This window comes from Xiphophorus maculatus, chromosome 9, assembly GCF_002775205.1.
Source record: "Xiphophorus maculatus strain JP 163 A chromosome 9, X_maculatus-5.0-male, whole genome shotgun sequence".
Lineage (NCBI taxonomy): Eukaryota > Metazoa > Chordata > Actinopteri > Cyprinodontiformes > Poeciliidae > Xiphophorus > Xiphophorus maculatus.
Window position 1 is genome coordinate 13,786,752 of NC_036451.1, and position 23,743 is coordinate 13,810,494.

The 23,743-nt window shown below is 37.2% G+C and overlaps 2 protein-coding genes across 6 annotated transcripts in view; one reads left to right on the forward strand and one right to left on the reverse strand.

The window, feature by feature from the left end:
• Positions 1-13,116, forward strand: part of usp13 (ubiquitin specific peptidase 13) — a 33,589-nt gene extending 20,473 nt beyond the window's left edge. For all 3 annotated transcript variants that reach the window (XM_023339323.1, XM_023339324.1, XM_014469320.2), the window contains exons 16-21: positions 3,154-3,177; positions 3,543-3,686; positions 7,118-7,287; positions 9,263-9,452; positions 9,754-9,838; positions 9,970-13,116. In XM_023339323.1, the coding sequence (XP_023195091.1) occupies positions 3,154-3,177; positions 3,543-3,686; positions 7,118-7,287; positions 9,263-9,452; positions 9,754-9,838; positions 9,970-10,066 (710 nt within the window). In that variant the 3' untranslated portion in view covers positions 10,067-13,116. The remainder of the gene's footprint in view (positions 1-3,153; positions 3,178-3,542; positions 3,687-7,117; positions 7,288-9,262; positions 9,453-9,753; positions 9,839-9,969) is intronic.
• A 207-nt stretch (positions 13,117-13,323) lies between these two features.
• Positions 13,324-23,743, reverse strand: part of pex5l (peroxisomal biogenesis factor 5 like) — an 80,838-nt gene continuing 70,418 nt past the window's right edge. For all 3 annotated transcript variants that reach the window (XM_023339326.1, XM_023339325.1, XM_005800540.3), the window contains 2 exons: positions 22,830-22,987; positions 13,324-20,053 (listed from right to left, as the gene is read on the reverse strand). In XM_023339326.1, coding sequence (XP_023195094.1) covers positions 19,852-20,053; positions 22,830-22,987 — 360 coding nt within the window. In that variant the 3' untranslated portion in view covers positions 13,324-19,851. The remainder of the gene's footprint in view (positions 20,054-22,829; positions 22,988-23,743) is intronic.

Below are 23,743 nucleotides of genomic sequence, written 5' to 3' on the forward strand. Positions count from 1 at the left end.
TAAACCTTTAACGATTTTTTTTATTTATTAGTTGCTTTCTTCAAAGAAAGTTAGATAATTTTTCCCCTTAATAAATTAAGTGGTTTGAGCCAGGCTTTATGTTTTTAATCAGATTATGTTTGTCCGATATAATAACTATTTGAAATATATTTATGACAAAAAAACAAAAACAGAAGAAATTTGTTCTTTATTCACAGCTCTGTACAAACAGAATGTGTATAAAAGTCTTCACATGTCTAAGTGCACATTTTGGCTCACTTATTATGCATTACACTGATTGTGACCAATCAAAGTGTTCAAAAAGAAAACGTACATTTGCACAAACCGTAATTTCTCACCGAACTGGATTTAAAAACACAAAATACTTTTAGCCTTAATTTTTGCCAATATTTATACGCCCTTTACTTGCCTCACATTGACCAAATTTGCAATTCAATGGATGCATATTCAGAAACCAATCTCGCAATTTGACAACAGGACCACAAAAATGGTGACCACACTTATAAAACATTTTTCTCATTCGATTAAGTTTATTTCGGTGTTATTTTCTCTGAGTTTTCTGCTCAAATGTGTTTATGCAAGGTCACAATAACATTCTTCTTGTATTTAATCTGATTAAAACTGTGAAATGAAAAGAGGTCAGAGCATACAACTTGCTGTTTCTGAATGTGCTCCTATATTTGCTTATTTTGTATTAATATCTTGAATTTTTATTTGCTGCCAATGAACCTCTGATTCGTTATCCCATCTAGCTGGAGTTGGCAGTGATGAGTGATTGGTCACCCCTTTTGTCTCCAAATGCATCAATGCTTCGCACTGATTACACCGTAGCCCACAAATGTGTTTTCTTGTAGCCTGACTGAGCCACAATATTGCTCATCAGTCTGTTATTCAGTTGTGTGCTAAAATATTTCAGACCATTTAGGGGGAGAAAAACAAAAATTTGTTGTTTTGCTTCAAGATTTTTTTTTAATACATCAAACTAATGAAAGCACCTTGGATAGCACACACTTAAGATATTGATTTATGAGTTCACCTTTTCTTTTTTTTTTGCATTTAAATATGAAAATAAGCCACAAGAATAAATATGTAAACTGTTTTGTTACTAAATTAAAATGTTGCAGAGGATAGGAGCACAGGAGCACTTCCTGTATAGATTACACAGAAGAACATGTACAAAACAATTTATTTACACATGAAGATGGGAACAGAACAGCAATGTTGTTTTGTATGTGGCTTGGGAATCTTAGTTTCTTTTAATGAGTTATAACAAGAAAATATGATGATGATAAGTTATTTTATTGCAGTAATTTAGTTTCAAAAAATGAAACTTGCGTATGTCATTACATAAATTTATAATTTTTAAGTGTTTGTTGTGATAATTTAATCATTGTGAATTTCATCTAACAAAATACCAAAATTCTGTTTCTCTAAAAGTTACAATTTTGAACACAAATATTGGTTAAAAAATAAAGAAAATTCATGTAGAAATTTTGCATCATGTGATGGGCCACACAATTATTGGGAAGATTGCCAGCTTAAGTCAGCAACACCTTGTAAGTCACAAAAGGTCATTGCTAAAGAAACTGGCTGTTCAGAGTGATGCATGTTAGGATATTAATGGAAAGTTGATTGAATGAAAAAGTGGAAAGAGCTGCAAAAGCATAAAGGTTAACTACAGCCTTGAGAGGATTTTGAAGCAAAGTCCTTTGAAAAGTTTGGGAGAAGATTAAAATAATGTGAACTACAGCTGAAGTTCTGCCTGAGCTAAGAGGGAAAAGGCACATGGTAGAACATTTTATATTTCACTGGAAAAGGTCTGAGAGTCTTGAGGAAGAGCGGAGAGGCACGTAGTACAAGCCGTTTCAGGTCCAGAGAGAGGTTTCTACATCCAGTCATGATTCAGGGAGCCATCTGATGTGCTGGTGCTGGTCCAATGGGTTTTTTTCAAAGTCAGCTGAACAATCAACCAGGGCACTTTAGAGCACTTCTACATCTCCATAAGGCTTTTTCATTAGAGGAGAACATGAGTTCATTTTCCAGGAGGACTTAGCACCTGCCAAAAGGCGCTAAAGGCACCAATGCCTGCACTGATGACCATCACCAGTGTTAGCTGGCCACCAAGCTGGCCTGAGCTAAACCTTAGAGAATCTATGCAGAAGACTAGTTGAATGACCTTTTCTTCCTCAGGGGCCTAAAAACTATTGAGTGCATGTACTTTACTGTACAAATGACTGTCAAAGTAAATACTTTCTCTGAAGTGAATGAGCACAAATCACACAAAATAATGCAGGGTCTGCTTCGTCTGTAAAGCGTCTGCTGTGTGCAGATGAAGCATCGCATCAGAAATTGAGCATGTTTGCTTCTCATCAAATAATGCTTTGGTTGTGTTGGTTTTAGGAAATAACATTTTGCTTAAAAATCACCGCTGCTTAAAATTGGGCTGCTCCTCATTAAATGTTCGTTTAATGAATTTTGTGTGTTTGCAGTAACTCTCACTAACAAGCTCCTTTTAGCTTTCTTACAAGTAGCCTCGTTCACCACAAAAGCACAAAATCTAACCAGATAAATTTGGTGTAGTTTCTAGTAAGAATATGTTAGCAAACTTGAAATAAGACAAAACTAACTTAAAAGTGACTTTTCAATGAGATCTATAAGCTTGTTTTAATTAAATAATGCCTTTATATTGATGAAAACAAACTTGTTCCATTGGCAGATTATTTAACTTTTATAACAAGACATTTTCCTAATGTTATAAGTTAATTTATCTGCCACTGGAACTAGTAGGTTTTCATCAATAGTAAGAAATTATTTACTTACTAAATAATTCCTTAATATTTAAGTTTAAAACAAGCTTAGATATAACAAGCTTATACTGAAAGTTACTTATAATTTAATTTGTCTTATAAGTGTAATAAGATATTTGCACTAGGATCTAGTGCAACACGCAGTGTTTAAAGCAGTGAGGAGAGGTGTTTGTGATGAGCTTACACAACTTTATGGATGTGAGACATTTAGGGAATGTCTGTAAATCCTTTAAAGATTTACTCTTCCTGCAGCAGAGTCTGAGCTGAAACAAAAAGCACAACTTGTGATTATTGATCTCACTGTATGCTGCTACCTCTAAGCAATCATTCTCCTCCTTTTCTCCAGATAACTCCATGAGCTCAACCGACTGTGAGTATTTATTTCTCTTTTGACTCACACTCTTTGAACAAATGTGTTGGATGCATGTAAGTTATTGCTTTGGAAAGTGTATTTTCCTTTAGACAGCTGTGATGAATGCCTCCACTACCTGAGCAGGTGCTGCAGGTGCTCTATACTTTCAGGCAAACTTAACTTTTTCTGAATGTAGCTCTGCTTATTTTAGCCAGGCTCATTTCTCTCTCTGATAAATCTTACCTGGCCAAAAATGCCTCGCCGGACCCGATTCTCCTCTGGTCCTTCTGTATAATGAGTCCCAGAGAGAGAGGGTTACTGTTACTGCTGAATTGGTGAGTGTATGCTAAGGTGTTGTTGATGTTGGTTTATTTCGACCACAGCTCCAGAGATAGACGAAGGCGCCGTTATGCAGCTGGCAGAGATGGGTTTTCCACTGGAGGCCTGCAGGAAGGCTGTGTACTACACAGGAAACATGGGCCCAGAGATGGCCTTCAACTGGATCATAGCCCACATGGAGGAGCCTGGTAAGGCAGCAATGCCTCACAGAGCATGGCAGCATGGTGCTGAGGGGGAGTGTTTGACAGAAACTGAGCAAACTCCTTTAGGCTGACAGCAGTTTTTAAAAAGTCTTTTGACATATTTCAAAAGTTAGTGGGCCTAGATATTATTGCTCATATATGAGACATTTAAGAGGGAACCTTTCTAATGGTAGTAAGTTAATTAATAAAATACATAAACACAAAAACAAGAAATTTTGCTTTATTTTTGACTCAATAAAAATGAGTTAATTTTTCTGCTAATTCTGTTTAAGCTGTTTTAACTGAAAGCATTTCTTTTGACAAATCAGTGACTATCAAACATTAGCCAGCAAATGTAGCAATTTACTATTTAATCTTACAACTTTGACAGTATTTCAGTTGCACCAAAGCCATATCATATATTAAATATCTTGTAAAAATGGCATCAGAAACATGTAGACAAATATAAATGTTCACCAGCCTTCAGAAAACAGGATTTGTAAAGGGTTTACAAATAATAAAAACCTGCTGTTGGATTATGTACAGAAATAAAATGCTGCAAATTTTCAAAGGGCGGTGCATAGAGTTTTATAAGCTCTCTTATGTTTTAAATTAAGGGTCCACTTTATCAATCTTTTTGTAGATTTTACTCTTCTATTAATGAAATGCACTATTAGTGATGGAACAGAGTGGACTAATAACATAACATTTGCTTTTATCCTCAAATTGTGGGGTCTATGAACATCCAATTTTGAAAGCAACCCAAGAAATGGTGTTTATGCAGTCTGTTGCCAGCAAATATGTGGAAAAACTAATCACACACCATCAAAATTAGATAAGGAATCATAACATCAAAAGCCTGCAAAAGATTTCTCTTCTAGATTACTCTAGTTTTGAGTTAGTATTGAAGGGTAACTGAGGAACTAAAGACCTGAACAACTGCATCTAAAACTCTGTTTAAAGTTATTGTGCAGTAATTTTAAACAGGGTCTACAGGCTTTCAGAGGGTGCAGAGAGGAGCAGAAAAAAGGCAGAACTTTATTTATTAGGGACCTTTTGAGCACAGAGGTAATTTGAACTTATAGACACGTCACATCTAATGTTTTTCTACTCTGTATATATAGAAACCCAACACTGTTCCAGACAATCTCCAGTTCTGGGCTGCAAATGTTTATTTGTGCATGTCTGTATATTACTGATCCTCAACAAAAACTTAGTGGAAATCGACCCAGAGTATCTGAGCTGCTCAGCAGTGAAGCTGTTCCCCCAAGGCGTCGAGGCGTGTCACTTTTTATTTCCCTTGCTGGATGTAAAGAGCCTTTGTACAGTGGATGGAAATTAGAGCAGCCTCCTGCCTGTTAGTCTTTAAATGGGTCTAATGCATCTGCAAAATGGCTGCAATCAGATGCCGTAATATCAGCAGGATCAGCTGTTCAAGTGTGCTTCATAAAGTTTTATTCTTGCTCAGCTTTCTTCTTTTTGATTAGCCTTTTTCTCACCATTATTACTTCAGATTCTTCTAAATGTTTTGCCAGAAGAAAGTTGTACATCTTTCTACAAGTTTTTAGAACCTGAAAGCATTGTTGGTTAACAAGATACTTAACCACATTAACTTTTATTTCCACACACATTTTGTAGCTTTATTAATAAATGTCAAGCAATATTAAATTCTGCAGAGATGTTCCCTGCAAAGAAGGGGACCAGTGCTGCAAAACTCTGTTTTTTTAATATATATATATATTTTTTACATAAAACATATAGAAATGTAGAAAATTGTAGGCTTAGCTAAAATGATCACAAATGCTTTAAAATGGAAACCAAAGGCAGAAAAAACATAAAGTGAAGAGAAATTATAATTGAAATAGATGATGGGATAGCTGAAACATCCATCGATCAGCCACAAGAACGTCAAGAGTTTCCTGTTGGTGCTGTAATAATTAATTGGTGTGAAACCAAGTTTTTGCCAAGGAGCCATTGCAAAAGGTCCTATTGCTGGAAAACAACACATCTAAGGGGTAAAAGATTGTTACTTTTGGATCTACGGGCAGCACAGACCTTCACTAAATTCAAACCACAGAACACTGGGAATCACTGTGGATCAGGCTCCATGTCATGAGGACAGTGAAGTGGGCACTTTGTGTTCCTGTTTATGAGTAATTTAAGAACCAGGTTGAGATATTTCAGTAACATAGTCTGTCTGCAGAGGTAAGCTTGTTAACAAAAAGAGCTAATGCACTCTTTCTCTGCAGCTACTAGTTGACTGTTTTGCTTTTAGACAGTCTATTCTCTTCTTATAAGAGCTGCATGCAGCCAAGGTCAGTCTGTTATATTTGATTTATTCCTGAATTAGCTTTTAGAAAATATTGAAGCATGTTTACAATGGGCCATTAAAGTATGGTTTCCTGACCCAGCTATAATGATAACATCTTGAAGACGCCCATTTTCATGTGAATAACTAGCATGGACGCAGGACTACAAGGCCGAGATGGAAAATGGTCCTGGAAGATAATGTTCTGCATTTTCATTTATGGCAATGACTATAATAGAGGCTCTGTCTAATACCAGTGTGAGCGTATCTATTAGATGTGTCCTTGTTTGTGGTGGAAGGATATTATGGTGCGATTTAATTTGGTTTAAAAGACCTGGAAACCATGATTTTTTTTTTTTTCAGGGTTAAATCTGAAATGGTTACCACGTTTTTCCAGGTGGGCAAAATCTCTGCCTTTTTCCTCACAAATAATTTGATATAAAAAAATAACCACTAGAGCATTTTGCAGATTAGTTTCCAAGCAACACACAAGCGCAACAACCAAAGCGTCACAGTGGCAGGAAAAAAATGATGGGCGCCGCTAAGAGCCACATTAACATTAGGAAAATGTGCAGCATGAAATCTCCATCCATCCAGCTTCTACACCTGCTTGTTTTGCAGGACTGCACACACTAAGACTTAAAATCAATCTAGAGAGACCAATTAACCTACCAATCGTGTTTTTGGACTGTGTGCATGCGTGGGGTCTCTCTGACTTCCTGGCTTCCAGTTGTTAGCAACACTGCCACTGTGCAGCCCAGATGCAGTCTCATTGGAAATTGCAATAACATGCCTTATGTTTTTGTTTCTCATGTCATCATGATGCGTGAGAGCGCAGTTACCTAAGTTTTATGTACACATTTTATATGTGCTGTCAGATTAATTTGTCATCAGATTCACAAAGCAGATTATTCTCCCACTGTTACCTCCTGATACTTTTTATCCACCTTCCTTTTGCTTTTTTATTTCTTTATTTTATTCCTCCTTCTAATAAATCATAAAATCAGCAAAATCGGTCAGCCCATAAAACGGGCTTTCATCAAGGACTCGAAGTGTTATTTCTATGTTCCCAGTAATAATAAATACTCTCTCTATATTTTTTTAAAATGATCTTTCTCTGTTTTTGCAGACTTTGCTGAACCTCTCACTTTGCCCTCAATGATGGATCCTCTTCCCTCTACCAGTGACAGCCCCATGGGGGCGACGCCACTGGACAACTTGCCTCCCGAGGAGAGCATCGCCATCCTCACCTCGATGGGCTTTCCTCGCAATCACAGCATCCGCGCTCTCAAAGCCACGGTCAGTCATCTGCTTACTGTGTTTCTTTTCCATCATTTGCTTCTACTGAACTTAAATAATACATTCTTTCTTTGTGCATATTGGACTAATATTGCTTGTAAATCTCATAGAGACTGATATATTCTTAGCCACACTTTGTTAGATGTGAATACAGGGCATTAGAAAAGTTTTTGTATCCATTATTTCCTCATGTTTCAAACGCAAACTTGAATGTATGTCATTGGGATATTGTGTGATAGACCAATATATATTTTTGAGAATAAAAATCTATAAAATGTTTCAAGTATCTATTCAGCCTTTTGTAGAACCACTTTCCTCTGCAATTACAGCTGTAGCGCTTTTGTGCTATGACCATCAGCTTTGCACATCTCTGCAGTGTGATGTGAAAAGTGAGTTATTTTAGCTGGAAACACGCAGAGCTGAGCTGTCTCAGCGTGGGCAGACACGGCCGTCGCGTCTGACCTCCTTAAAGAGGAGAAATCTTAGGTGGATGGCCCTTCGTCTGCCTTTCATGCAGACTGTTGATAGTTTGAAAGGAAGTGGAAATAGTCAGACTTGAGCAAGAGAGAGGATGGAAAGGGGGCCGCCTACACCATGTGCTGAGTGTCTCAGGGAAACGAAGGGCTAAAAGCACATCTGTAACAACTGTCTGGCAAGACAAGGAAACACTTTTCCGAAACTTAAAAGAAACTGTAGCTTAGGTTAAAGAGGAAAAAAGCAGGAGGAGGGCAGGAAGTGAAGTGGCATTTGAAAAGAGGGCAAAGACAGAGCATGATGATGAAAAGCGAACTCTAAGTCATAAAAGGCTCTGGCTGCCCTACTTGTTCACTTTCCAAGGTGCGGATTTATTCGGACCTACATGTCAGAGTGATTAAAGATGTCTGCTCTACATGGTGTTTACAAATAGTCCCTGCATCACACAAATGCCCCCTCCCCTCACCTCCATGTTGCACAGACTTTCTGGTTGAGGAACGCACGAAAGCATCAGACAACTGGTAAAGCAGTCCATAATCACAAATGGTGTGGAATAAATTAAATGTTTTTACTTCTTTTATGGGTCAAAGAGAATGCCACCTCCATTTCCAAGTTCCTCCAGCCTCCAAATGGCCGCTGATTCTCACATTTCATGTTTCATATTTCAAACTGCCCCTCTCAGCAAAAATAGCCCCGCAGACGGCTGGTAGGAAGCAAAAATAGATGCCGGGCTTTCTTGTTTATCATTAGTAAAGCCACAGAGCTTGCTGGCAGACACGCTGCTGCTGCTGCTGCTGCTGCTGCTGCTGCTGTTGTTGAAGTGGAGAGAAAACAAAGAATGCATATTCCTCCCGAGGGAGGGAGGGATGGAGTGATGGAGGGAGGTGTGAAACAGTGAGGGGTCTCACTGCTGGTTTGTTGTCGGACCATATTGAGCGCGAGGCACGTTTATCTGACCCCATAGACCTCTCTGAGGGATAAAAACAGATGCCATCAGCCAAGCTGTCTCCACATGCGTTCCCCAGACTCTCATTCCCCACCTGTCACACCTCTGCTTTGGTCTCAAAACAAACAGGGGGAAGTTTATCACAGATGGAAGCCTCCCACTTCTCTAGTGAAAGATTGCTCATTTATCGTGTTCATCATGGGGCATTCAACAAATTGGCAAAACTAGAAAAGCAAACATTTCTAATCCTGGTTTCTGTAGCATGCTCTAAGATTGCAGCTCTTTGCAAGAGTAGTACGTGGGTGATGGTGGCTCAGGAGGGAGGAGTTGGTCCTGTGACCACAGGGTTGCTGGTTCAAACCCCTCCACGAATACTAATCCTAGTTACTGCTAATCTTTGCATTAGCAGTAGCTCAGTTTCCGTGCAGAAAGTGTTTTAAAAATCTGCATCAAATGACCAGTTTCATTTGCAGCGACTGTGAAGCTGGCTAACAAAAAGACGACTTGATATCAACTTTTTTTTTCTTAGCTTGGCTTCCTTTTATGATTTTCTAGAATAATAATCTTGAGCGAGCGCTCGACTGGATCTTCTCCCACCCAGAGGAGGAGGAGAGCGACGGGCTCTCTGACATGGCGGACACTGAGCCCAACGACAACGCCTTTTCCAACATGAACTCGCACAGCGACTCCACGCTGTCCCCAGACAGAGAAACGTCAGGCCCGAGAGTCAAAGATGGACCAGGACGTAAGTGCTTCACACTTACTGTGTCTGTTTTTGATCTTTCTGTGAAGAAAAGGTAATCAGACTTTGGACGTTTTAAGCTTCTTTTAAGAAATCTTCAGCACTTATAAGATTTTGTTTTGTAAAATTCTGCAAAAGCTTCCTGGCATAGTAGGAGTAATGTGATCATTTTCCTGATGTGCTTTACATACACAAGGAAATCTGACTTTAATGACCCTTGAAATGGCTTTTTTTTTATTAAAATGTTGCAACATTTCTGTGTTAGTTTGTTTCTTATCATGTTTGTGACTTTTCTTCACTTAAGGATATGAGCTGTTTGCCATCATCAGCCACATGGGAGCCTCCACAATGTCTGGACATTATGTTTGTCACATCAAAAAAGAGGGAAGGTCAGTAGCAACCTGTCTCAAAAAAAATGGCAAAGTCTGTTCACTTTTTCCTATTTATTCTATTTAATCTTGTGGTATTTATGGCTCTGAACAGTGTGTATAATGAATAATCTTCGCTCCTCTTCATTCAGGTGGGTGATCTACAACGACCACAAAGTGTGTTTGTCAGAAAGGCCTCCAAAGGACTTGGGCTACATCTACTTTTACCGTCGCCTCTCGAGCAGTTAAAATCGCTGCCTCCCTCCTCCCTGCAGTCTTTAAATAGCTTCAGTCTTTTACCCAGAAATACTGGCAGACACCTGCGACGACAGCCACAGCAGAAACGATGGAAGAAACCTCACAGACCAGCTTCTTGCCTTATCCTCATCTCACACAGGAGTAATTAGGAATAATAGTCGAAAAAGGAAAGCGATGTGCTTATTTTCTGTGCATTTGTCGTGCTTTGAATGTATATTTTATGGTTTATGTTGGGAGAGATAAAGAGAGGGAAAAAAAGTAAGTACACAGGGATGCATGCAATTTGTACTTCTGGAGTGGTCTGGAAACAAAACGATGCAACATATCAAATCAGGTTGTTCCTCCGCTCTGCCTTCAGCTGCTGTGCTGTACTTTCACACTGCTACATTTTATAAATGTGTGCTTAGATGGCAGTGCTACACTTCCACTCCACAAATGCTCAGATTCTGCAACAAAACATAAGTGATGTCTGGTGCTGTTGGTGGCTTTGCATCTTGCCAGGAAATACAACAAATGTGTCCCATTCATTCACTCTGGATGCTGAGGGAACACCCCAAACACCTTTTAAGCTTCCAGATTCAGGGAAGCACAAGGAAAGTTAAAATGTTATCTAGACTGTAAATACACAGAATTATTTGCTGGATTACAGCTAAAAACTGCCCCAGAAACAAAATGTTTCTGTTTCCTTCTGCGCTGACTGACTTCTAAAATCCCTAAAAGCACTTTTAAATAAAAAAAAATGTTCTGCACTTGATGCAAAAGAAGTGGAATAACATGTCTATTCACCAACAAGTGAAGTTAAATTATTCCTTAAACCGTGACAGTATTAAATATCGTGAATGCCCAATTGGAGCATGTATAAGCCTGTTTAAATAAATATTAGGTCAGTGCTGCAGCTATATCTCGAATAAAAGTTCACAGTCCTGAACTTTTTAAACAGTTTTTGCCCAAATTGCAAAATATTTGCTTCCTCTGCAAACTTCAACCCAGCTGCACCTGCAGCAGTTTGGTTTCTTTATCACCCCGACAGATTCAGACTGTGACCCAAAAAGGTGAAATGAATGTTTTCTTTGAGTTGCTGCCAATTTGCAGGACTCTTGTTATTTATTGAACTGTTGTCCAGACTCCAGAGCAGCACGTCTGGAGAAATATGCACTGCAACTAAATCCGGGATGAAGGCTGCACACTGATCCGTGTCTCCTCCGCAGTGCACACGCTGCACATGCTTTTACATTGCCAAATGTAAATCTTTCTGGTGCTCATTGTAAACAGAACCTCCTCTTTCAAAACCCTTAAAGCAGCAAAAATCATTCAACTCATTTGAATCTAAATAGGATGTCTTCAACATTCAGGATGCACTGACTGGTAGACATGGGATTCATACATCAAGGTTTCAAAAGGTTAGTTTCCAGCTGATATCATCTTGTTATACTTTAGAGAGTACAAAGAGCAGAACAGTTTAGAAGGTATATGTTGAGCAATAAGTACTTAAAAACTAAATTTAAGGGGCATTTTTTTAAATGCAATTTGCTGTGAATCAAAATGACAGTAAATAAATCATTTAACGATAAATCAGTATAATTTATTTTAGCAGCAGCAGTGGGAATAATTTTATGTTTTGTTATTTTAAACACATTGACGCACTGAAGCCATGACATTTTACCACAACCTTCTCAAACCAGCAGAATCTCATGCTGGTCCATGCTGGTTTGTTGTACTTTAGTTTGGACTGGAATATAAACTGGTTTTGTTTTATGCATCCACGCAAAAGACAGTGCAATATTTCAACGCATTGGCCATTTGTTTTGTGCACCGACATGCTTAGCAGCAACTCAGTGGCTCCTGAAGCTGAAGGTCTTGAGAATTCAAAGTTTACTCTCAAATTGATCCTGGATATAAAAAGATAATTCAGTATTTAGGGTTTGGAAGGTCTAATTTTATTCTTCTTTATTTGACGTACCAGTGGTGAATGTATTTCCTGACTGGTCACATGTCTTTGTTTGCTTTGCAGAACTTCACTTTGACATCTGTGGGTTGTAACGTTTTTTTCTCCTCCAAAACTCAAGTCCATCTTTACATTTAATTGTCGACATAATGGTTTCCATGAAAAAATTGGATGCCAACTAACCAATGTTAATTAGTGTGTTGTAAAAAAGAAAAAAAAATAGTAGTTTGAATAAGAACAGCAACAAAAACGATATTTTTAGCTGGTAGTTGGAATATGACGGAATAGAAACAAAAACGCTTCTTTCATTCATAATCACTTAAAGGCTGTTTCTATTCTGTCTTTACAGATTAAATGCTATTTTAACAAATACTCAATCTATGGGATAAACTTAATTTTCACTGTGCTCCTCTTTAACAACACTGTGCCTAAACCTCCCTGGACAAATCTCTTAACTCATATCAAATCTCCACCTCTCAATGAAACTGCTGCTGTGTTTCTCGTCTATGCAGCAGGAAATATTACTCAAAGTCTCTATGCAAGTCCTGCATTTCTGCTGCTCCTCATCAGCAGATGACTGATGAGGTTGTTGTCTCGCTCAGCTGTGGTCAGTTATAAATGTGTCCACCTGTGCTCTGAAGTTTGTCTTTTCGCTGCCCCTTCTGTTTCCTGGATAGATATTTTTATTTATTTTTTTTATTCTTGTCTTGTTTCAGCTTTACCTCCCCTCTCTCCTTTCTTGTCTTCTTATTCAATTCGTTATAAGAAAAAGTTTCATATTCAGCACGTGCACTAAAGGTCAACAAGTAGTTATTTGGATTGTACAATAGTACTTTTGCAGCTTTTATCCTATTTTTTTTTTCACTTTCATAAATGTCAAACATGTTTGTTTTTCTCCCTGCTGCCTTTTTGCAAAAGGATCTGTGCCACCACCTTAGTTTTTATTCGTGGGATTATTTTACTTTTGTAATGTAGCTGTTAATTCAAATGTGGCTTTAATGTACGTGAATACCGTACAGTATATCCAGTGGCACTGTTTACTTTATGATGTTTGGGTAATTTAATAAACTCCACATTTGTTGAAACAACCTGAAAAGCTTGAACCAGATTTTTTAGTCTTGTTTCTTAAAGAAATCATATTTTCTGGTGATATTCTTGAAATGGTACTAGGCTGATTTTTTTTTTCTTCTTTTTTTTGTTGAATTTTGTTGAAACTCAGCTGTTAGTCCATCAAAACTTTATGGTTGCTTTCTAACCTCACATGATTTCTGTCTGTTCTGCATTTAGCTGGAGGACATTCAGACCGATAGCCGGATATCAAATGATGTTAGATTAAAAGTAGCCCGAGAACAGATTCTTGAGATACCCCAAAAAAGACAGACAAGCAGAAAATGTATAACAATAGTTTTATTTTAAAAGGTTACTTCCATACTTTGTTGTTAAAGGTGCTAATGCTTTCCTTGTGATTATACAAGTTCAGTAACAAGCATTATAGTAAGTGGTTTAATAAATGGATGCATGTATAGAAAGTATATAATTTCTAGTTTCAATCATCAAAATATAGTTTTTATTCAAATGTGATGCTTCAATTAAATTTGCTAAAGCAAACTATCACTATACATGTTGCAACAAAGTAACAGCAAGGGTTAATGACGTTCATGAGCCGCGGCCTACAGGCAGCTTTAAGTCGTTTTTAAATGCTTTAAAGTTACATCGCAACAAAACCAGCATATACATTATTACATCTGTAAAGTACAGATTCTTTACATCTATGGAGACATAAAATGCATTCGAGCCTTAATAAAATATAGAATAAACATTTAAGATGACAAAATGCGTTATTTAATAAAGGTAAAAAAATAACTTAATCTTGTACTATAATGCATTCTTTCTTAAAGCAGATGCTTTTTTAAATGTCTTTCTGGACATTTAATTTTATTCTAGTTACATGTGTGAACTTTTGGTCTGTCTGTGAAAAGCATAAACAGAGGTGTTTAAACGTGTTAAATCTCTTAAGTAGAATAAGCAACAATGATAGGTGTAAATGTAAGAATGTAAAATTATTTCAAATAGTTGCAATAAACTGCTTTGCAGTTTTACTTTACATTTAGTATAACATTTTTAAAATCCCTAAACCCTGTCACACTATTGCATATCTGCCTTGTTTTTCCAACTGGTGGCTTCCTGCTCGTCTGATACCGTAAAGTGTAATTTCATCTCCAGTTAAACAAAGAAATGCCAGAAAGCTTTTGTACAAGTCAAAAAAATAAAAAATCTTTCACATGAGCATTGCAACTAAGAGATGTCATATACGACACAGATAGGCACTAGTGCTACAAATTTGACATAAATGCTACTTAAATGCTTCAGCAATATAATGTTAGTGATGCTATGCTACAGCATGCAGAATGGTTCAAGTGGCTCCAACAGCTAAATGGAATGACCTATTTTCTGATAAAAATCAGCTAATAATTATTTGGCCACTTGGAGGCAGTCACATATTGGTGTAGAGAATTTAACTTTTACTCCCAGAGGGATAGACAAGTAGGGAAGACCATTTCTGTCGCTTTGATTAAAAAAAAAAAACAACTTTTATCACATAATTGTTATTTTTTTCTCTGCCAAACTGGTTACCATTCAGTTTTTTTTTTTTTTTAACATTGTGGGATTCTTCCAAAACTGGTAGGATTACTAGATTTATAAAATCACTTCTTTCTTTATATTAAGCCAGACTTGTTTCACTCATCTCTTTATAATGTCACAGAGCCAATTCAAGGCATTTCAGTATAATTTGATACAAGTTTATTTGTTTTTTCATCAAAGAGGCAGGAATGGACTTCCTCAAACAAGAGTTAAGTAGGAAAAATAAATAGCAGTGTGTGACGAAGCGTGACGAATTTACACGCTTCGTCCCGATGTGCTTGCACTACACTAAAAGAGGTCACAGCAAAAGCAACATGCAAACTTTATAGAAAAGCAAAAAGTGTTTTTATATACGGCAACAAACATGGCATGATAAGAAAGTAACCGAGGCAAAAAGCAAAGTTTTATAGGTTGGGTTCACTACATCAATTACCCCCTGGTGATCAGTTTCAAAATTTTCAGTCTAATAACTATGATCGCCTACAGCTGCAGGGAAATGATCTAAGCCTAGATTTTTATGAAAATGTTTTTTGTATCCTCATTATTCTGCGTGAGCCCTGCACTTCTTCTTTTATGCCATAGAACATACCGTGTACTGAATAAATACTGGATATATAGATATTGTTTAATGCTAAGTACATTGTAGAAATATTGCAAGGGAGCCTCTTCTTATGCCTAAATGTTACATATATTAATGATAGCATAAGCAAGCACCTACATGCATTAAAATGAAGGTATAATTATGTGCCGTAATTAACATGCTATCTCCTCATGATGTTTCTCAGAAGCATGCACTATGCTACTTCAGTTCACCTGAGGAGGTACCTAATTCTGCAAAAATCTTGACTTTAAGGGCAGAGCTTAAAGCTTCCTCCTTTTTTTGTTTCAAAGTTACAGAATAAAAAAGTGAAGGCCCAAGATGTGATTTGAAAAAAGAAGAAAATTCCAAAACACAACTATTTTTCTACAGTTCTGCTGAGAAAGAGGACAAATGGAAACAAGTTGTGTGTATAAAATGATTATAAAGAACATATTTTTCTTTTCTAAAAGTAAGTAAAGCTATTACAAAGAAGACATAGGATGAAGACAGGCAGAGGTTTACCTAGCAGCCAAACACAACATGTCTGCTGACAGAAACACTCGTGCACACACATCTGACTATTGTAGTTGTGTTCTTGGGACATTACTGCTTGACTATTATAATTATTTCCAGAAGATGCAACTGAAGATAACAAATGGCATCTGTAAATATATATTTTGGATTTGAGTGGAAACATTTCTGGAAGCAGCATCCGTTGACCATCACTAGTATTTAACTTAATCTTATAACAAAGTAACTTACAAGTCAATATATTAATTGACTGAGCTAAAAAAAAAAAAGTAAATTGAATTAATTTTACTGCATGTTTCAATTTGCACAATGCATTTGCTTGTAATCCCATGCTTGTATCATTAAGAATCCAATTAGCTCTAAACTGGAAAAAACTGTCAAAATGCCCGAATGTTGTCTTGGTTTTATAGCTAAGCTGAACCAAACTGGGGCAACAAAGTGCTGGGAAAAATGTATGTCATGTTGATTTCACTGAGTTGATGAGGAAAGGCTATAATTAAAGCAAAAATGTTAACATTTCAGCTTGTGGAAGGGGAGTTTAGTTGTTGAGAATAATTTGGATTTGGGATGATTTTACACAAAACAAGAGATTACACATTAATTAAGTGAAAACAACATGAGTAATAGTTGGTGCATCAGAAACTGTTGAAAAACTCCCTCTTTACTCCTAAATTAGTAAGTATTTCAAATATATATAAAAACTCAACAAGTTTCTAAGTATAACTAAACTAAACTTGCCAAAAGAGTACCAACCTCTCTGAACATAAAGTTAGAAATACATTTGCCCCCTAATTTTCTGCAAGGCCTTTCCAGAAGCTACTTTTGCAAAGTATAAAACATTCAACCTGCATTTCATATGCCTCTTTGAAATGAAACAATTTTGTTTCATTTTCAATTGTAATGCAAATGTCACTGTGAGCAAATGATATCCAACTAAAGTGATTTCCTCTTAAAAGTTTTTTTGGGCACTGAACATCTTATTGAAGGTGGCTGCTTTTTAAGTGATACTCACTTTATTTAGCATCCTAAAGTAAAATAAATATCTTTGAGAATTGTTGCAGTACAGCCACAAACTTCATCGAATTGTACGCAGATTATATAAGACAGACAACAAACACAATGTTCTGCATGACGGTGAAGTCAAATGGAAATAATAAATGTTTGTGTTATTTTCACAAATAAAATAACACAGCATAAGCCCATTTATGCTACTACCCTATGCTACAAATTTACTTATTATAGATCACTTGTGTGTAACTTCTCTATATAAATCCATATGTTCTGTGAAGGCCTCGAGGTTTGTTAGAGAACATTAGTGAACAAACAAAATCCTAGAAATGAAGCAACGCATCAAATAAGTTAAAAGTAGGGTGAGGTTTTTAAGCAACGTCCCACAATTTGAACATCTCATGGGGAATTATTTGACCCAGCTGCAAAACAATTCAGACCTCCGTAAATTGGCCAGAGAGGGAGCGCATTGATCAGAAAAGCAGCCATGGTGACCAACGTGACTTCAGAGGAGATTCACAGCTCAGATTGGAGACTATGTTTATATGTCGCACTGGTCTTTGCAAACAAGTGGCAACAAGCTAGTCACCTTGAAAGAAAGACGTAAGATCAGGGTATGTTGATGCTACTTCAGAGTGAACAGAGCCTAAATACAAGACAATCATAAAAAATAACAAAACTGCAAAGCCTACAACCAAAGATACCATGGAATGATTTGCTAAAAGCATTTTTGTATTGGAATGGCCCTGTCAAAGTCTATTCCTGCATCAACTGAGGCATGACTTAAAAATTGTTGCTGGCGCATGTTTCCCATCCAACCCAACTAATTAGCAACTTTTCAAAGCTGGTAAAGGAAAGCCTTAAAGATTTGCAGCTGCAATCTTTGTAAAAATGGATTTTACACTGATATTTTTTATGGGGCCTGAGGACAAATGCATGTTGCACTTTTTAATTTGAATTTGTAAAAAAATAACCAAAAACTATCTATCAGTTTTCTTTCTCTTCAAAATGATACACAATTTTGTTTGTATATAAGCAAATGTTTGTGGCTGTAATGTGACAAGTATGAATACTTATGCAAACAAAGAGAAAAGTGAGCTGACAGAAGAAAAAAATGTCTACAGCTGTGAATTTGGTGTGTGCAGCTGCAGCCGCAGATGCATTATTATGTCGCAGATTCATACAGTGTCAATGCTGCACTTCAGCTGGTTTGTGTTTGTTCTCCCCCAGCCGCCTGATAAAACACTCCTTCTAACACAGAGTGTGTCATCCCAGCTGCACTGTTAGGAAGATGAATGGTTCTGGTTCTGGTCTCTGCTTCCCGCTGATAGCATTCATTCAAAACACAGAATCAACACTTCCCTTTGGTCCACTGAGGCAGATGGGGGACAAACATGAAACGTGACCTTTTGCATAGGAGCCGACAATAATAAGAAGAAGGAAAAAAAAAAAGCTTTCTGCAGCGCACCCGGACTGCGGACACGACCGATAAACACCAAAGTGAGCTGTACTGCACAGCAGATAATCTATCATTCACTCCGCCGCCGCACGGCAAGCTGCACGGCGTTAAACTCACAGTGACTTTCAAACTGTGACTAAAAGGAAGCTGACAACTGAAAATCATAAGAAATATTTAGAGGTGCTGCAAAGGGTTTATCTTAAGCAGGAGCATCAGTGTATTTTATAATGTATAATGATCTTCTGAACAGCATTTATTTATTTATAAAATCAGTTTTTCCTTGTATGGATGCATATTAATCTGGTAAAAGCAAACTAACAAATGTGTGCAACTCTACGCAAGCCTCTATAAATATTGAAATCATGCATGATGGCTGAGGGTAACTGATTTAATTAAATGAATGAGCTTCGCTGCCGGAAAAGGAGCAGCAAAGATACGAATGATTACATTAAGGAAATTCATCAAGCTGCTGTCTTGGGTCCTGGCTTGCAAATACACATCTTTTAATCTAATGTTAATATGCTGTATTGAAATGAATACAGTCAGCATAAATAAAAATTAGGCGTTTCTTTGTAGGGGCCTCTGAGACGAGACATTTTTAGAAATATAAGCACTTTTCCCTCTGAGAAAGGTAAAAAAAACAAAACACGATTCAAATCAATATTACCTGCTCACTGTGTGCATTCCTCCAGCCAGTCAGCATTAAAGCAACAAATATTACATACAAGCTGCATAAATATATAAACAACTGAACTGAGATTAGCGGATCAGAAAATGTACAGGTTCTAAGAACAGCACTTATGTTAAGAAATTTAAACCGGTCTGAAAATGGCTTTGATATATTTTGTTCCTTGTTGCCATAAAAATAGTGTAAATAAATAATGTTGGACGCATGCATCTCATTAAGGCTTTACAACCTGGGTTGCGCATTCCACATGGATAGAGGAAGTCATCTAAAAGTGCAAAGGGAAAACTTCTATAACTATTCTAATCTCTCCATTTCTGAAAATGTTTGTCGAGGTTTTTTTGATGCAGAGTAATAAGTCTCCATTGACAGAGGGGGAGATGAAGCCAGGAAGACAATATAGAGCTCCGGGGTTATAAGGTGCAGCCTTTATTGTTCGGCTCACAGTATCCATCCGTCAGAGAGGGGGAGAGACAGTCCTGAGTCAACAGATCTTCCTCTCAAAACCTCATCTTTTCTGCTGCAAATGGCTTGTGAGGGTTCCTCTGTGGGAGTCTTAAATCTGGCTGTCACTCCTGGCTCACCTCTGTTCCACTGCATGAGTCAGTTTTTAATTGATGTGTCCTCTAAGGCATTGCTCTTACAATCTTCGCCCGTCCTTGTGCTCTTTAGGGAAATCACAAATTGCTGTGCAAATTCCATCGCTAAGCAGTCCACCTGAACCCCTGGAAGAAGCGGCCCTCCGAACTGCTCTCAAGAAATTTAGGGCGAGAAGACATGACAGGGTTTGACCTTTTTAGTTCATTTTGATATGCAGAAACTAAACACACACACTGGTGTGTTAACTCAAACCATGTGCACTTTGGGCTTTTGGCTTCTGGCTAGTGATCAGAGAACAATTGACAGAGCTCATTCCATCCATTACTCAAAAGTCCAAGTTAAAGGCCCTCATCAGGAGATCCAGATCGCCAATGTTTGCGGCCTGGAAGAGTTCGGGTTGGTCCATCATAGATAAAGCTATCCTCAGAGCTGCCCAGATGTTGCCAGACATCACCTGATGGGACTGCTGACCGCTCTGGCTTTTCCTCTGGAGACTTAAAGCCGTCAGGAAGTTACTGGCTGCCTCTCTGGGGAAACAAAACGGACAAGTCACTTCACGTAGTGTAAACTGTTAAGAGTTTATGTCCGGTTTATTTCATTTTATGAATAAGTTATAAATAAATGTCCAAAATGAGATCTCCTCAAAGTTTCTATTGTTTAAATAGGATGTGCACTCTAGCTTGTTACAGTAGCCAGATGAAAAGCAAGTCTCGGAGATTAGTTTATGTCACATGAATAACAATGTATGGCGCCTTGCATAAAATATTAATTTGCCTTAAAATTTTCCACATTTTGTACAAATATAAATAAAGTTTGTATTCAACCCCCTTTCCTCTGACAGCCCTACATATAATCGAACAGAATCAGCTGCTACCTTTAAAATTCACTTTATTACTAAACAAATGTATTTAATCTCTGCATAAATAGTTCTGAGAAGATCTCAGAAGTTTAAGGATTTTTTATTTTTTAACAAACAAAGATCAGGAACTACAGTAGCAGTTCTAGAAAAAAGTTATGCAGATGTTTTAAGCAGCGTTAAACGTTAAGCAACATTTGACAGACATTGGACATTTGACAGAGCACTGTCCAATCTATAATCTATCCTCCATCCCACATGGAATAAACGTATGACTGAGCTATAAACCTATTGTCCACATAAAATAACACACTAGGCAAGAGGGACATTAATCAGGTTCATGATAACTTTATGTGAACTGTAGAAAGCTCAGGTGGGATAATCTGTTGTCATATCAACTATTGTGCTGTCCACAAATCTGCCCTTCATGGATCAATGGAAAGAAAAAACAGATTGTTGAAACAAAGCAATAAAAAATACTTTTTTTGATTTGCAACACGAAGCTACTCTGTTCACTTGAGATCAAAAGTTTATTTTCAGGTGAAAGATAATCTTGAGCACAGCATTCCCACAATGCAACATTACAGAGGTGGCGTCATGCTATGGGACTGCTATTCTTCAGCAGGACTATCAATAGACAACTTCAATAGATCCTCAACTTTCAGAAGGAGCTGCAATAGAATAAGTTTGATCCAGCTGTATTTTTGTATTGGCTTGGCCCAGACAAAGGTTTGTCTATCGCTAGACATGGAAACCTTCGAGGGACATACAGCAACAAACCTTACAGTTGTAGATGCAGTAAAAGATTATTTTGTTACATAAAACAACAATAAAATACATTGAAGTCTGACAGAAATCAAAGGTATAGAAATGGTTTTGCGAGGCTGTGCATTCCAACTTTGATTTACCATCTGTCTTGTTTCAGACAGGATTATGTGGACAGCATGACATTCGCTTTTCCCTCACAAGTATAAGTTTCTCTTGCTCTCTGCTGGTTTTTTATTTGTCATTCTAATTCTGTTTTTATCTATGTCTTAATATTAACAGGAAAAAAGTTCATACCTTAATATATACAAAATGTCAGAATTTTAGCACTGCAGCTTAACTCCATGATGATGATGATGATGATGATAATTTATCATCATCATCATCACCAACAAAACATAATAATAATAAAGACTTTCATGTTTCTAAGTGTAAATACAATCAAATTGCTATTACTATCAAATTTACATACTCAAATACATGTAAATACAACACTTATTCGGTGGCAGTGAGTTTGAAAAGGAGTATGATGAAGTTTAGCTTATATAATCATGCCCCTTTTCCATTCATAGCATGAATAGTCTTCCTGCTTCCATTATCCATTTATAAAATTGGCCATTTGTTGCTGTACTGGGATTCATCAGATTTGAACAACACATATTAAAATACATAACTCAGCTCCGTGATAGACACAAAACCTAAACTCTGATTGTTATAGATGGTTTAGGCAGTCTCTCAACCCTTGTAGAGTGTTATTTGCAGCTTCACACCATGAAGATAAATTGCTCTCAAAATGCTAAAGGTCACTGCTTCTCCTCACCAAGCCAAGTGTTTGGCTATTATCCTGAAAACAGTTTGTTCAGCTACTGTCTGATTGCTTGGCGACTAACGGTGCTGCTTGTTTCTAACACAAATAAATAAGAAAAGTTATCATACTAAAGAGAATTAACTATTTAGTAGCTAAGTCTAAGTTAATCAAATATGTTTTACAGCTTCTGAAATGATGATATTTTTTCTATGGCTGAAATTTGGTTCCACATTACAAAAGCATTCAATTTTCATCCATGCGAATGGTTCCTAATTTTTCGTCAGTTGTGTACATCTCTCCATCAAAACTATAAAACACTCACTTGCTTACAAAAGTGATTCAGTCAGCCTTGCTTTCAGGAATTAAAAGATGGCTGACTGACCCTTTCTGCTGTTATTGAAAGAAATTCAATGTTTAGGAAAGATGTCACTGGAATATCCATTAAATACTCAGAGATGATCAATATGGTATCATAATGGTATAATTTATGACAGCAAGGTTTATAGTCATTATCTTCTCAAACATTGTCAAACCTTCTTGTGATAATTAAGATGGTTAATGCTGGTATTTGCAGGCTAATTTATCTGTAGTTGATTGACAATTTGTGATCCTGCATTTTGGAGGAAACATTTATACATATTTTTCCATTTTGTTATTGTAAATCTTGTTAATTTGTCTAGAAAAAGTGCTTAAAAATAGCCAATTAGACATTGAGGAAAAAGTAAGATTATCTCCAGGGAGCAAAAATGAGAAAAGTGTAATCTGATGTTATTCTTACAGTGCTTCTGGTTTCTGCTGCATGTTGTATGTGGTCCACTGCATAAAACCAGGACATATTCATTTGTTCTCTGTCACACAGCCTGAGGTGACTCACCTGTGGGCCCCCAGGTTGATGCAGCTGATGCCCAGGTTGTAGCGGGACCTGATGAACCCTGGATGCAGCTCAAGGGCTCGCGTGTAAGCCTCCACTGCCTCTTCACTGCGGTCGCCGTTCGCTAATGTGGCTCCAAGGCGATTCCACAGCAAATAGTCCTGCAATGGAGGAAGAGCACTGAGGTGATGAAGAAAACTCAAATATATATATATATTTTTTTAATTTTGAACTATGTTTTTGGACGATTATTAAATCACTAATGCCCTTTTTCCTTTTTTACATTAATTTAGTAGCTGAAGTGGTTTTTGTTGTGTCAAGATAAAGTAAATATTCATGGGTGGTTGTTCATCTTGATGTCTGCAGAACAAATTACTGTTTTACCAGCAAATTATGATCTTTGCCCAACAACAATAACCTATTTTGAACAACTGTGCATGGATTTTGGATATAAAAGTAGTCCGACAAGGTTAGTTTAATGAAAGCAGAGTTACATCACGCTGGACGTCCTTGTCGCTGTTTCCCACCTGCAGGCTCACAGGCTCATTCAGAGGTCAGTGGTCTGGTACAGAACAGGGGTCCTTCATCTCTGGCTAAGCCAAGCAGCAGGCTATAATTATCCGCCTTTTGTTTTCAGTGCTGTTTTCTTTTTCTTTTCAGCGGGGGAGCAGAAATTAGCAAGTCAAATGTGGAAGACTGGATTTAACAATAATTGTCATGCCTGCCTGAGAAAGGGAAGGCGAAGAGATGGACCGATTTGTCTGATGCTGATAGAGGAGAAAGTTTGTAAATGTAGTCGATTTTGAATACATTTTTTTTCCACATATATTTACTTTTTGATATATGCATTTATGTTTACTTTTTTGTAGGGAGATTATACACTACATCTTGATCTTGAATAAAAATCTATATTTATC